This window comes from Lampris incognitus, chromosome 4 (assembly GCF_029633865.1).
Source record: "Lampris incognitus isolate fLamInc1 chromosome 4, fLamInc1.hap2, whole genome shotgun sequence".
NCBI classification, from domain to species: Eukaryota; Metazoa; Chordata; class Actinopteri; order Lampriformes; family Lampridae; genus Lampris; species Lampris incognitus.
Window position 1 is genome coordinate 8,858,335 of NC_079214.1, and position 14,824 is coordinate 8,873,158.

At 49.2% G+C, this 14,824-nt stretch overlaps 1 protein-coding gene across 1 annotated transcript; it reads right to left on the reverse strand.

Moving 5' to 3' along the window:
* Window positions 1-3,263: 3,263 nt before the first annotated feature.
* On the reverse strand, window positions 3,264-6,579 carry bdnf (brain-derived neurotrophic factor). The gene is made up of 2 exons (XM_056278235.1): window positions 6,475-6,579; window positions 3,264-4,140 (listed from the first exon to the last, which is right to left on the reverse strand). The coding sequence occupies exon 2, from the start codon at window positions 4,117-4,119 to the stop codon at window positions 3,304-3,306; it is 816 nt and encodes a 271-aa protein (XP_056134210.1). The 5' UTR covers window positions 4,120-4,140; window positions 6,475-6,579; the 3' UTR covers window positions 3,264-3,303.
* Between the last annotated feature and the right edge of the window lie 8,245 nt (window positions 6,580-14,824).

The window sequence follows — 14,824 nt, forward strand, 5'->3', positions numbered from 1 at the left end:
CCTCGAATATCTAGGCACCAAGTCCGGACGTGGATCCTGGGCAAACCCCGAATATCTAGGCACCAAGTCCTGAACGAGGCCCAGCTGGAGTAACTTAAAGCATCATTTTTACACTAATAGACTATAAACGGTAATACGTCATACTGTCTTCGTGGCATTATAACGGCTCTTGGACAGAGGTGGCCACATCTTAATAGATATACTCCAGCTATCAGTACAACAGTGCCGCACAAGAACAGTCTTGGTGTATTTAAGGGATTATCTGGTTTTCTAGTATGTGCAGAGTATAACAATAAGAGTTTCAGCAGTTATGATGGGCAGACTCGTGCATGAGTAAAGCTGGTTTGGATGGAGGGAAGGAGGATGCAGAAAGACAGGGTGGATGTTTTTGGTCGCGTTCCTTCAAAATCTAGATCACTTTTGCTCATTGTTCCAAAGTTACGTATTGTGGCTTCAAATCAGTCTATGTCCCCCCCCACCCCCCGTCATGGTGTTGGCATGTCTGGAGGCGAGCCACAGGTCCAGTTTGCATTGATGGGCAGTAAAATAACTGCAGCGCTGTCCGGCGTTCAACTAAGCTGCAGCTTCTGTAGCAAGTTGCTATATCTAATGTGTCCTTGGGTAGCCATGTGTCTCAAAAGCTAATAACACCTTAGCAGATATACAATCCAACGAGACAGCACCGGCGGCTCAATTTAATCTTAAAATCAATTATCCACGAGACGGGTGCTTCTTATCATTAAAGATTCAATGTTTTGCATGGGTCTGAATATTAAATGACTCGTTCAAGGTGATAAATGATCATCGATAAAGGTAAACGTGGTTTATTGGTTTATACTGTGATTTTTGAATGCTTCCGCTTTTAAAACCTCACAGCTCACTTCACCGTGACTGGAGCAGCTCCTTTGAATGTCTCTTCGAAACAGGACAGCAGGTTTCAGTCCCCACTGTGTTAATATGTTCTCACAGATATTGTCCTGACTGATAATCACTGGAATGAAATGTGTGAGTTATGTTTTAAGGAGGGCTTTCCCCAATAAGCAGTACGGGATCAACAGCTGTTCTTACATGTAAGCACATCGGAGACTTAAAATGTACCTGGTCTTCTCCGGCCTTCGTTACTAGCCCGCGCTTAGTATCAGTTTTCAGAGAGTAATGGCATCGGCCATTTGAGATAGACTAGAGACTATCATCTTTCTCAGAGGTGGTGTAGAAACTCCATCCTTCAGTCATTCAAGTGGGTGACAGGGGCTTCGTCGAGCTCCTTCTCTGGAGCTTCTCGGGAAAATGGAGCGAGGCGTCTCTGCTGCGCTGGGGCACACGGCTTCCTCTCCAAATGTCTGCTCCCTTCTTCTTCCTCCTCAGCCTCCCTCACAGACACTTACCTTGTGAGGCAAAAAAAAATGTTGTCTCGTATGTGGCCGCGGCCATTGAAGCAGTTGAAAGACTAAATCTTGTGTTGATACGTTATCGTCTCGGCTGTCCTGTTTCTGCGTCGATAGCACATAACTGGTTATCTTCAGAAATGACCTCGGTCCGAGACGTGGAAGATAAACGTCAAGTTCTGAATATCTGCATTTTGCAGCTTTTCGTGATGTCAAGGTGAATTTTTTTTTGTGTTTTTTGACAAGTTCCCTTGCGAGCCTTCGACTTTCAGTTATGGGTTTGAGGTGAGAGGGGTAGGCCATTACAGGTTGGGTTGTTGTCTGCTGGACTGTGTTGACATGAAAGTTCCACCGTCATTCAGTTGGGACAATATTCAGCTTTTCCACTAAATTGTGAAGCCATATCGCCAACAATAGAAAGCGATGTATGCATAGTAAATGTAGATCATGTCAAGCAGTGTACTACTTTGAATTTATTGGCTTTTTAGGCCATCGTGTGCGACTGGGTGAGACACCGTTATTGTTAAGATGTGTACATCCTGTTGGGGTTGTAATGGACCGACCAACGCCCCCACTCGCATGTGTTCACGGACCCCATTGAGCGTCTCTCGGTTGTAATTTATGTACTTTATATATTTATGAAGTGTTTTCAGCCAGGAGTTGAGTTACGGGTTGATAGTCTTACAGGCGGTGCTTGTGTTTCACACTACGATGGAGAGAGGACTGGTGTGGTGCAAGCAGCAGATGGAGGGATGCAGGAACCTGGTGGGAAACCAAGCATTTCCCCTTCCTCCTCCACCCTCGACCAACTTCAAACTATTTGCTCCGGGAACATTCAGACATGCCTCCTTAATTAACTGCGCTGCTGTTCCCAACTCATCACATCCGGTCAATATCGCTACGCCCGCTGTGTTGATGACGGGGATACATTCATCTCTGCAGGCAGGAGGATTACTGCTCCTTTACTAATGATACAGCCTTCCACCAAAATCTGTCTATCCACCCAGCAGTCTAGCTAGCTAGCTAGCTAGCTAGCTATCTAATGTGTCTGTCTAAAGTTTATGCTGCCTAGAAATAGATTGTTCAAACTTTATCGACATTGTTTTTTGTCTTTCAGTTGCCTATAGTCATTTTTATTTCTTCAAATATTTCAGTTTAATATTGCAAACAACTTCACAACATACAAAATGAATAATATTAACCCAGAAACATGTCAATGAATAAATTATATATATATATATAGTATATATATATATATATGTACTCTTGTATATCTTGTCCTCTGGTGGGGATAAAAAAATAAACAGCAAAGCTTTGACAACAGCACCTTGACATAGTAATTCCAACATTACCTTGAGAAGTTTAGAACAGTAAACAGATAAATTACTTGAGAGGAAAACCGTTGTTGTTTTTTTTTCTTTCCTTTTTTTTTTTCCTGCTGAGCATGTAAACGGAATGTTTTGGTCGGTATCATATCCTTTTCTTTTCTTTTCTTTTTTTCTCTTTTCTTTTGTAAGCGGAGAATTTCTCGATTCACAATTGAAGCAGCATGCAAGCTTTTAAAGATGGAAGTGTCCTCTCGCCTTCCTCGCCTGCTCGTCCCTTCCCCTTTTTCCTAATTCTTGGCAACGTAAACAGATCACAATGTCTCGAGGAATGTGATATAGTAATTTAAACTGGGCACAAATGACTGATCAGATTTTTTTTAATTGTTTACAAGGTCATGAATATGTTCAATAAATAGACTGTAGTATCACTTTTACTGTATAAACTTCATCTTTTTTTTTTTTTTACATGCAGTCCATAAAATTTTCATCTGACGGAATAATTTACCCTGTTATGTATATATACAAATAGATAGTATCTCTTTATTCTCTTTTTTTTTAAACTCTTCAATAAAATCTATACATTTTATACACTATCTCCCTCTTTTAATGGTCAGTGTGCATACACATGAAGTGTCTATCCGTATAAACCGCCAGCCGATCTTCTTTTTGCTATCCATGGTGAGCGCGCGCACATAGGACTGGGTTGTCCTGCATTGGGAATTATAATGCCGCTTGTCTATTCCTCGACAACCCTCCTTTGTGTACCCCATGGGGTTGCATTTGGTCTCATAAAAGTATTGCTTCAGTTGGCCGTTGGGGACCGGGACCTTCTCCATGACGGTAACTGTCTGCCCAGACATGTCTATTGCCGTCTTTTTATCCACGGCCGTCACCCACTGACTAATACTGTCACACACGCTGAGCTCGCCACGCCGCGAGGGGTCGGAGTGTCGCCGCACCCTCATGGACATGTTGGCGGCGTCCAGATAGTTTTTGTATTCCTCCAGGAGAAAGAGCAACGGCGGCTCCAAAGGCACTTGGTTGCTGATCATCACCCGTGAGTCGTACAGATCGACATCCTTCGACCCCGCGGCGGCCGCCGAGGACGCTGGGCCTCCGCCTCCCTGACCCTTGCTGTCGGGCCCCTGTCCCAACTGGGCCGCCTCTTCCTCCACCTCCAGCAGCTCCTCTATCACTTGCTCGAACGTGTCTGTGAGCGAGGGCAGTGCTCCGCGCTGGCCTGGCCCGCCCCCGCTTTGCGGAGTCCCGTGGCCCCGCGCGGCCGTCACGGCGGCGCCCAGGTAGCCGTCCGTCCGGTGGCTCCGCATGCCCGGGGCATCTCTCAGGGGCGCAGCTCTCATGCAACTGAAGTATGAAATAACCATAGTAAGGAACAGGATGGTCATCACTCTTCTAACCTGGTGGAACTGCATGAGGGGAAACAGGAAAAACAGGGAGGGAAGAGGATAAGACAGTTAGTCATACACCCTCGAGGACTTCAACTGGTCCGCAGCGCCTCAGCTTATATTGTTAAGGTTTTTCTTTTCCTCTCTCCAAGCTGAAGAGAGCCCTCAGAAAAGCCCAATTTTATGCCATTTCACATCTCTGCAGCTTTAATACCATCGCTAAACTAGTAAGCAGGCCTAGCCGGTAAACCTAGCGACCTTTATCATACACCTTGTATTTATAGCAGCCATCTATGCCATCAAGTGCCGTGTCGTTCTGCTACGTTACTGCGGTCCTGTTACCAGGCTCTTCCCATATGAAGCTTGTCCTGGATCTCATCTGCTGGCAGCCGTTCAGAACAGCTGACCTGAGCGTCGCAGACCAGCAGTAGCAGTACTTACAAAAGCAACAAGTCCTCCAACCCATACGACCACAGAGGCCGTCCATCCATCCATCCTTTATTCAAACTGCTCATCCTGCTCTCGGGGTCACGGGGACGCTGGAGGCTATCCCAGCAGTCATTGGGTGGCAGGCAGGGGGACACCCTGGACAGGCCACCAGGCCATCGCAAGGCCTCCCCCCCTCTCTCTCTGTATATATATATATATATATATATATATATACAACGCTGTACCTGATAATAGGTTTGGATATCCAAGCCTGACTCATTCGACCCACAGGAGCGTTTCCTAAATTAGCGCCCCTACCGGTGGCAGGAGATATGCCACAGACACTTTTCGCCTCTGTGCATTGCGGGTTTTTAATCTACTTGTTGACATCCTTTTTACAATGCCTCATAGACAGGCTAATAAAGGTAAATAGTCAGTAAATAGTGAGAAAAACAATTTCAGAACAACAGAATATGTAGTCAGTGCGATTTTGTGCTGTTTCGCCGTCAAGTATAGTAACTAAGATTGCTATTGGCAGCACGACCGCTAGAGGTCGCTTAACTTTAAAACGGAACTATAGGTGGTAATAAGATGCTTGTACAACGACCTATGGGGTCGTTTTTGCAGAGACGTCATTCAGTCTGAGGAGGGAGCCCAATGCTTTTCAAACAGCCCCATTTAGACTACAGACCATATAGAAGCACCACTATTATTTCTAACGACCAGAAGTTATTTGCCCTCTTTGACCCTGTCTCACTCATTTCATTTCTTTTTGTTATCCCCCCCCTTTTCTCCCCAATTGTACCCGACCAATTACCCCACTCTTCCGAGCCGCCCCGGTCTCTGCTCCACCCCCTCTGCCGATCCGGGGAGGGCTGCAGACTACCACATGCCTCCTCCCATACATGTGGAGTCTCCAGCCGCTTCTTTTCACCTGACAGTGAGGAGTTTCGCCAGGGGGACGTAGCGCGTGGGAGGATCACGCTATTCCCCCTCCTCCCCGAACAGGCGCCCCGACCGACCAGAGGAGGCGCTAGTGCAGCGACCAGGGCACACACCCACATCCGGCTCCCCGAGCAAGCCGGAAGTAACGCGGGGATTCGAACCGCTCATTTCATTCTTTTTAAAGGTTACACAAAAACCCCCTCACATTCGATATGGACATCAGTTCAGGATATATAAAAACTCACAGAAAACACAGGAACACACTACAGTTTGGGCAGCAACATTCCAGTCCGGCCTCTGCTGTCCTATTCTGCTCCAAAAGCTAAACCCGGACTCGTCGTCTGTCAGACGTACTTCCTGCCGGGTTCAGCCTGACTCGGTGTTCTCGGGCTGAGCTATGTTTTCCTCTGCCATGGCTCCACCAGTCTGCACTGACAGGTCGGCACGATACGACTGAAGCAACGCTTAACCCAGCGGGCCGTCCGGTTCCCCCGGTGCACTACAATTACTCTCACACGGACACGCTCAAAACACTGACGGGTTGGACATCTTTGACTGACAGCTGACAATCACCGAAGGGACTTCTGAGAGCTTCCCCCCCTCCCCCCCCTCCTGTATCACAGCCTTGAGGACAGACAGGCTGCTGGCAGACTGCAGACTGGTAATCTGCTGAATGACTGGATGCTAAAGCGGGGGGGGGGCGGGGGGCGGGGGGGGGGCTGGCAGGTGGATGCTGAGGGGACGACGGGAGGAAGAATCGGGAGGGCAGGAAGAAGTGAACGACGGTCAGAAAAATGCGTCATCCCTCCATCCCTGCCCTCTTTCGAGTCGTCGGCTCAGGGCTGTGAGGAGCAGCTCCGCTGGAAAGCTAGCCAGAGGGGGGGGGCGGGGGGCCGCGGGAGAGCGCAGCCCCAGATTTTTTTTAGCCCAAAATATGCGCATCCTGAACGGGTTCATCCCCGGCACGTACGCGTCCCTTACCTTTTAAGCAGCTCTAAGACTCACAGCAAATCAGCGCGCTGGCGGGCGGGCATCCCATGGCCGCGGACGTGAAGGCAGACAAGCGCGACAAGAGGTCTAGATCTGGTCTTCCGGAGGGGGGGCAGGTAAAAATAGCCCGGCCGAAGCGCTGGCTGCTCCCTGCATGCTGTCCTTCTCGCGCCCCAGCCAGCCTGATGCGGGACTACACGCCGTGCGGACTCGCTCTCCCTCCGAGCAGGACGGACGGAAGGACCTGAGCAGAAGGGAGGAGCAAGCCCCCACCTTAAAAGCCCTCTTTTTCATTCTTAATTGGCGTCTGGGGCCGTGGCTGCAATTAAGCAACGCCACAGTGACTGCCATAGAGATATGCGCTCTATAAATAGACGTGCCGGGAGTCTCACAGTCTCTTTTCAGAATATCACATCCTTCTTGCTAATGACCCACTCGGTCCCTCAGCTCGGTGACGCGCTCCTCCAGAGTGTGAGAGAGTGTGTTGGGGGGGGGAGGGGGAGGAGGAGGAGGAGGGGGGAGCACGGCATTTTTCCTCTCGCTGAGAAAAACAACAGTAAAGATGACCGGGGAGGGGGAGGGGGGGGGAAGCAAGAGCCAATAATAACCAAGCAGCCTTGATTCTGGACAAATCTCTTCTAAAAGAGGGACTCGAACCAACGAGCAGCTGAATACTCGGACGGTCAGGGGAACAGGCGGCGAGGAAGGCAGCCGATCACGTGATCCACCGGATCACAGCCAGTCACGTGCTGTTGGCGTGTGCGTGTCTGTCAAGTGCGTTTAATCCGACATCATCATCATCATCATCATCATCATCAACATCCAACCACAGACGCCCTTCCTCTCCCGGATTAGAGGAATGCAAGATTATCGTTATTATTATTAGTATTAATATTATTATTATCGTCACTATTATGATTATGATTATTATTTGCAGAGGGGAAGGCGACATGCTTCACGCTGGAAAGGCTGCCGACGAAGTGCTGCATCCTCCCCCGACAGACCACAGGGGTAATATTGCAGTAACGGGGGGCGGGGAGGAGGGGGGGAAGAAAGTGCCAGCGTCATTTCACAGCAAAACAACCGCGGATGACGTCTTTCTCAGGTCTCCATGGGGGAGGAAAGGGAGGAGGTGGTTGGAGGAGGTGGGTTGGGGGTGGGGGTGGGGGTTAATGCCACTCATCAGCGTGCAATTGCTTGCCACTCCTCTGGGTATCCTCACACCGGGAACAACAAACGATTTTTATTTCTATCTCTTGCGATTTCCTGTTTCCATCAGGAGAATCGATACGGCTTTATGCCCTCCATCAGCGATCTGCTGAGACGCGGCGCGGCCGCTGAATCACTTAACTGCTGCGGGACCGCCTGTTATCATCCTGTCATCCTGTCATCCTTCCCTCCTACCATCCTACCATCCTGTCATCCTTCCATCCTATCATCCTGTCATCCTTCCCTCCTACCATCCTGTCATCCTTCCATCCTATCATCCTACCATCCTGTCATCCTTCCATCCTGTCATCCTTCCCTCCTACCATCCTGTCATCCTTCCATCCTATCATCCTACCATCCTGTCATCCTTCCATCCCGTCATCCTTCCATCCTACCATCCTGTCATCCTTCCATCCTACCATCCTGTCATCCTATCATCCTGTCATCCTTCCATCCTATCATCCCGTCATCCTGTCATCATCCTTCCCTCCTACCATCCTGTCATCCTTCCATCCTATCATCCTGTCATCCTTCCATCCTATCATCCTGTCATCATCCTTCCCTCCTACCATCCTGTCATCCTTCCATCCTATCATCCTGTCATCCTTCCATCCTTCCATCCTACCATCCTGTCATCCTGCCATCCTGTCATCCTTCCCTCCTACCATCCTGTCATCCTGTCATCCTTCCATCCTTCCATCCTACCATCCTGTCATCCTGCCATCCTGTCATCCTTCCCTCCTACCATCCTACCATCCTGTCATCCTTCCATCCTATCATCCCGTCATCCTGTCATCCTTCCCTCCTACCATCCTGTCATCCTTCCCTCCTACCATCCTGTCATCCTTCCCTCCTACCATCCTTCCATCCTTCCCTCCTACCATCCTTCCATCCTACCATCCTTCCATCCTTCCCTCCTACCATCCTTCCATCCTTCCCTCCTACCATCCTTCCCTCCTACCATCCTTCCATCCTTCCATCCTACCATCCTTCCATCCTTCCCTCCTACCATCCTGTCATCCTTCCATCCTATCATCCTTCTATCCTTCCCTCCTACCATCCTGTCATCCTTCCATCCTACCATCCTTCCATCCTTCCCTCCTACCATCCTTCCATCCTTCCCTCCTACCATCCTTCCATCCTTCCCTCCTACCATCCTGTCATCCTCCCATCCTACCATCCTATCATCCTGTCATCATCCTTCCATCCTATCATCCTGTCATCCTTCCATCCTATCATCCTATCATTCTATCCTCCTTCCATCCTGTCATCCTATCATTCTATCATCCTACAATCCTACCATCCTGTCATCCTTCCATCCTACCATCCTATCATCCTGTCATCATCCTTCCATCCTGTCATCCTATCATCCTTCCATCCTGTCATCCTGTCATCCTTCCATCCTATCATCCTTCCATCGTTCCATCCTGTCATCCTATCATTCTATCATCCTTCCATCCTACCATCCTACCATCCTGTCATCCTATCATTCTATCATCCTTCCATCCTGTCATCCTATCATCCATCATTCTTCCATCCTATCATCCTACCATCCTTCCATCCTATCATCCTACCATCCTATCATCCTGTCATCCTATCATTCTATCATCCTACCATCCTATCATCCTTCCATCCTACCATCCTATCATCCTTCCATCCTATCATTCTATCATCCTTCCATCCTATCATCATATCATCCTTCCATCCTACCATTCTATCATCCTTCCATCCTATCATTTTACCATCCTACCATTCTATCATCCTACCATCCTATCATCCTATCATCTTACCATCCTTCCATCCTATCATCCTACCATCCTATCATCCATCATCCATCATCCATCATCCTTCCATCCTATCATCCTTCCATCCTATCATCCATCATCCTTCCATCCTATCATCCTTCCATCCTATCATCCATCATCCATCATCCTTCCATCCTATCATCCTTCCATCCTATCATCCTTCCATCCTACCATCCTATCATCCTGCCATCCTATCATCCTACCATCCTATCATCCTTCCATCCTACCATCCTATCATCCTTCCATCCTACCATCCTATCATTCTATCATCCTTCCATCCTATCATCATATCATCCTTCCATCCTACCATTCTATCATCCTTCCATCCTATCATTTTACCATCCTACCATTCTATCATCCTACCATCCTATCATCCTATCATCTTACCATCCTTCCATACTATCATCCTACCATCCTATCATCCATCATCCTTCCATCCTATCATCCTTCCATCCTATCATCCATCATCCTTCCATCCTATCATCCTTCCATCCTTCCATCCTATCATCCATCATCCATCATCCTTCCATCCTATCATCCTTCCATCCTTCATCCATCATCCTTCCATCCTATCATCCATCATCCATCATCCTTCCATCCTATCATCCTTCCATCCTATCATCCATCATCCATCATCCTTCCATCCTACCATCCTACCATCCTATCATCTACCATCCTACCATCCTATCATCCTACCATCCCTCGATCCTATCATCCTTCCATCCTACCATCCTATCATCCTATCATCAACAACTACATCTGATGTATCATACACTTGCTCTCGTTTTATCAGTTCGACGTATGAACATGTCGTGTGCTCCATGTCCTTTTAGATTTTGCAGTTAATTAAAAAAGAAGAAGAAGAAGAAGAAGAAGACGTGGGTGCTACTGAGTGTGGTTAACTCAGTGCACGTGAAGAAAAGGGCGAGAGGAACAAAACACAGTATTTGTGTTTATCATGTCATTTCAAAATGAACTGACATACGTCTCACCGCTCCAGCCTTATCAATTAACACAACCAATCAATATAATCAATTAACATAATCAATCGACCAATCAATCAATATAATCAAACAATATCACACATTAGCATAATCAATCAATATAACAAATTAACATATAATCAATCAATACAATCAATGAATATGTTATCGGTCACTGTAATCAATTAGCATGTAATCAATCAATTAACATAATCAATCAATATAATCAAATAACATATACTCAAGTAGGCCCCACAGCACAAGGCCGCAGAAGCACGAGAGTTCGGCTTCAGAAAGACGGGTTTTACTGGAGTAAGAACACATCGAGCCTGCTAAACACACGGGACAGCGGGACAGGACAGCGGCGCTGGCGGCGGCGGCGGCGGCGGAGGAGGTCTGCGGGAGGAGGTGAGCGTGTGTGGACCACCTGGCTTTGGCACCCCAGACAGCCTGTTGGACTGCGTGTCTGGGCCCCTCGTGTCAGGTGGGGGATTAGGGATACTGAATCCCTCCTTTGACAGGGCCTGAAAAGTTCCTCTGGAAGTATGAAAAGCACTCGCACAGCGTCTGTCGTTACGCGGCGCCCGCCCGCCCGCGCGGAGGCCTGCAGCCACCTCACCTCGGCTCACGGTTGCCATGACGCACCCTGCACCTTATGATGCAGAAAAGCGGCTAATCTGCACTTACTGGTTCAAACACGACCACTTAGTCCAGTGTAAGACATTTTGTTTTCCTATTTCGACCACTTCTCTCCATTCTGTCCCTTCCTCGTTGGGGGGAGGTGGGGGGGGGGGGGGAGGGAGAAGGGTCAAAGGCCAAGTTTGCCCTACTTATCAACCGCTAACGTGCTCTGTCATGTTGAACTTGCATAGGGCGCCGCACAACACGTTGAGGTTGTCAGACAAACATGATCCCGGGACACGCGAGGCAAAATGTCCCGTTTCTTAAGGGGAGACCCCTCGCGGTCCACAGAGCAGCAATTAAAACAGGGCAATTAAGCCTTCCGTGGTAATAGCTCACACATGTGGGGACCTGGGCGTTGAAGCACCTGGGACGGTTCGAGACCACATCAAGACATAGACGTGCATTGCGAGGAGGTCATGGCTGGCCTCCGGACAAACCCCGGCCATTAGCGCGTAGAGTCAGCCATTAGAGCTGTCGCTGGGTGATCCAGACTGTCTAAACGAGTCGTCCTCTTCCTCCCACACTGCGCAACAGCGGACCAGAGAGGGAACTGGCGGACAACATGGCGTCACCTCCGGGACCACATCTCCACCTTTTCCACTACAAAACGTGCCCCCCACCCCCCCACCCCCACCCCGTTTTATCAAAATGAACCCCTCGGCACCACAAGAAAAGCAACGGCGGGGGGGAGGGGGGGGAGTCCTCCCCTTCAGTCAGAGGGTGCATTCTGGGAGATAATTCTTAAATAGGTTGAGAATAATGCATAACACCCCCCCCACCCCCGTGACAAGGGCGTGTTATTATCCTGCAATCACGTCCGTGGACGTGGGACCCATTTTCTAATTATGCAGTTCTGCGGAAATACGCTAGATGGCGTCTGAGACCACGAAATACTGAAGGCAAAACTTCCTCTGTAACCAGATAGATAGATATAGATAGATAAATAGATATATAGATAAATATAGATAGATAGATAGATAGATAGATAGATAGATAGATAGATAGATAGATAGATAGATAGATAGATAGATAGATAGATAGATGCAAGCATCAGTGGTTGATGGAGGAACAAAGCTCCACTTTGTTGGGACTTAGAAAAACGGCATTATGAAACGAGCCTGTATTATTATTTTGTTTAATTAGCGTCAATCAGCATGGGCCTGACACGAGACGCAGCGAGGGAGCAGGCTGGCGTGGCGGCGGGCTGCCGCAGGACTTGGCGGGCTTGATCCTGCAGGACTTGGGTGTTTAAACCGTCTTCATCACCGTCTTCCTCACGTCGTCCGGCGGAGACGAGACAGGCGAGGCTGCGTGTGGACGCGTCTCAAGTTTCTTATAAAGCCTTAATGAGTTCATCAAACTCCCTTTTTCTTTTTTTTCCCCCCTTTTCTTTAAGGTCGCTCGTGCTGGTCGAAGGAAGGAGGGCAACAAACAAAAAACTCTTTACGGCATTTTAAGCGGCATTTTGTGTCCATGTCCTCATTAGGCTGTTTCACTAATTAATCCGCTCGGTTCTGTCCGGTAAAGTTCAGGTCAGGCTGGTGCCGACCACACACACACACACACACACACTAACTGGGTTTTTTTTTCAGTTTGTCCCTGCGTTACGAGAAATAAGGGCCAGCTCGTGCAGGAAGTTTGCAGTCAAAATGACACCCCCCCCTCCCCCCACCCGAACCTTCCGAACCTCCTACCCAGTCTCATTTAGAAACCCAATCAACGGGACAAGTCCGTTTCTTATTAATGAACGGAGGGGGGTTAGGGTTACAGGACAACTCGTCTTCATCAGACTACTTTTAGATACCCCCCCCCCCCACCCACACCACCACCACCTCCAACCACCCCGGACAAGTCCAACGAGGCGAAAGTCGTCAAACAAATCTGACAAAGCAACAACGTCCACATACCTTCTTACTGCCACAGTTCGTCAAGCGGACCATTCAACAGGACGGTGTCATGCGGGACGCGCCGGACAAGTCCCCGGGGGTGAACTACTTTAAGCGGTATTTCCCTCCGCTCTCTCGGACGGCTTCAGGGATACCTCTTCAGCAATTTGGAGCAAATAGGTTAAATTATTGATGGCGGAAATTGCACGGGTGAGGTAATGGGCTCCCATGGCTGCGCGGCTTCTTTGGAGTGGGGGGGGGGGGACGGCTGTGGAAGGCAAGTAGCGGCTGTGGGCGCACGAGAGGGATGAGAGAGAGAGAGAGAGAGAGGGGGAAAGAGAGAGAGAGAGAGGAGAGAGAGAGAGAGAGAGAGAGAGAGAGAGAGAGAGAGAGAGAGAGAGAGAGAGAGAGAGAGAGAGAGAGAGAGAGAGAGAGAGAGAGAGAGAGAGAGAGAGAGAGAGAGAGAGAGAGAGAGAGACCTCCGGAGCCTCCGACGACGGTCCACCGACTTACTACACGATGACGTGGGCGACACGTGACTCGCCGCTGGCTGACTGGTTGCCGCCGAGCTCGGCTCGGCGGAGGAGCCCTGAGGAGGAGGAGGAGGCTGTTAATGGTCGGACAGTGCGCAACGCGTTCAGCTGTTGCGCAACTGTGGTCTCGTGTCGACCTTAAGCCGACGGTGCCAGGTCCACTGAGACGCGCGCGTGTGTGGGTCCTGCGGTGACTTGTGTTCCGCACACACAGCGGAAAACGCGTCCTTTTGCGCTTTGGCGCAGCAGCGCGCGGTTCCTCCGCGCGTGAGGCGCAGCTGATCAGCGCACCAGGCGACCAGGCGCGGCGACACGTACACGGGTCTTGTGCAGGGGCTGCAATGCGATGGGTCGTCTTCAAGAGTGTTTCTCCACACAGAACCGAGCCACTCCCGATACCCATGGACCCCCCCCCCCCCACCCATCCCCCCACCCACCACCACCCCTTTCTGTACCTCGTCAGGTAATCACCCCGGGTTTTGTTTAAGCCTTTCTCCTTCATCTGCTTTAGACCCCCAGAAAATCGCCAGTTGTGGTCACCGTTTGTTCAGGATTTTCACCGCATTTGTGTGTTTGGTGTTTGTTAATATGTCAAAGGCCTCTGATAATGATGATGATGATGATGATGATGATGATGGAGAAAAATGTCACCACATTTGTGTATCTGGTGTTTGTTAATACACCAAAGGCCTATGATGATGATGATGATGATGGAGAGAATTTTCACCGCATTTGTGTATTTGGTGTTTGTTAATATGTCAAAGGCCTATGATGATGATGATGATGATGATGATGATGGAGTACTTCTACTACCACGTTGGCCTGCAGTCCAGCTGCAGCGCTAAAGAATCAAGGGGACTCGTCAAAGAGAATTAAACATTTTACGGCCCAAATAAGCACCTTCAGACTTTTACAAAGCCGACGCGAGCGTCTTCTGCAGACGGAGGAAGGCTTTCAACGCACCCCCAGACCAGGCCAGGTTAACTTGTACCCTGAGATGTCAGCCAAACAGGCTGGGGAGGGTGTGTATGCACCCGGATGCCTCTGACCTGGATGTCTCTAGCTTCTTCTCCGGCCCTGAACTGAACCACAGTTAACATGCATTCCCTTCTACAGCCAGCGCTCACAACAAGACTTTGCTCAAAGGTTCTCCTTTCAGGGACTGACAAGTGCAAGTTTTAAACCTCCACCTCGGTTCCTTGGAGAAACCCAAGACCCAAATGCGAGAAAGCAGCTCGATA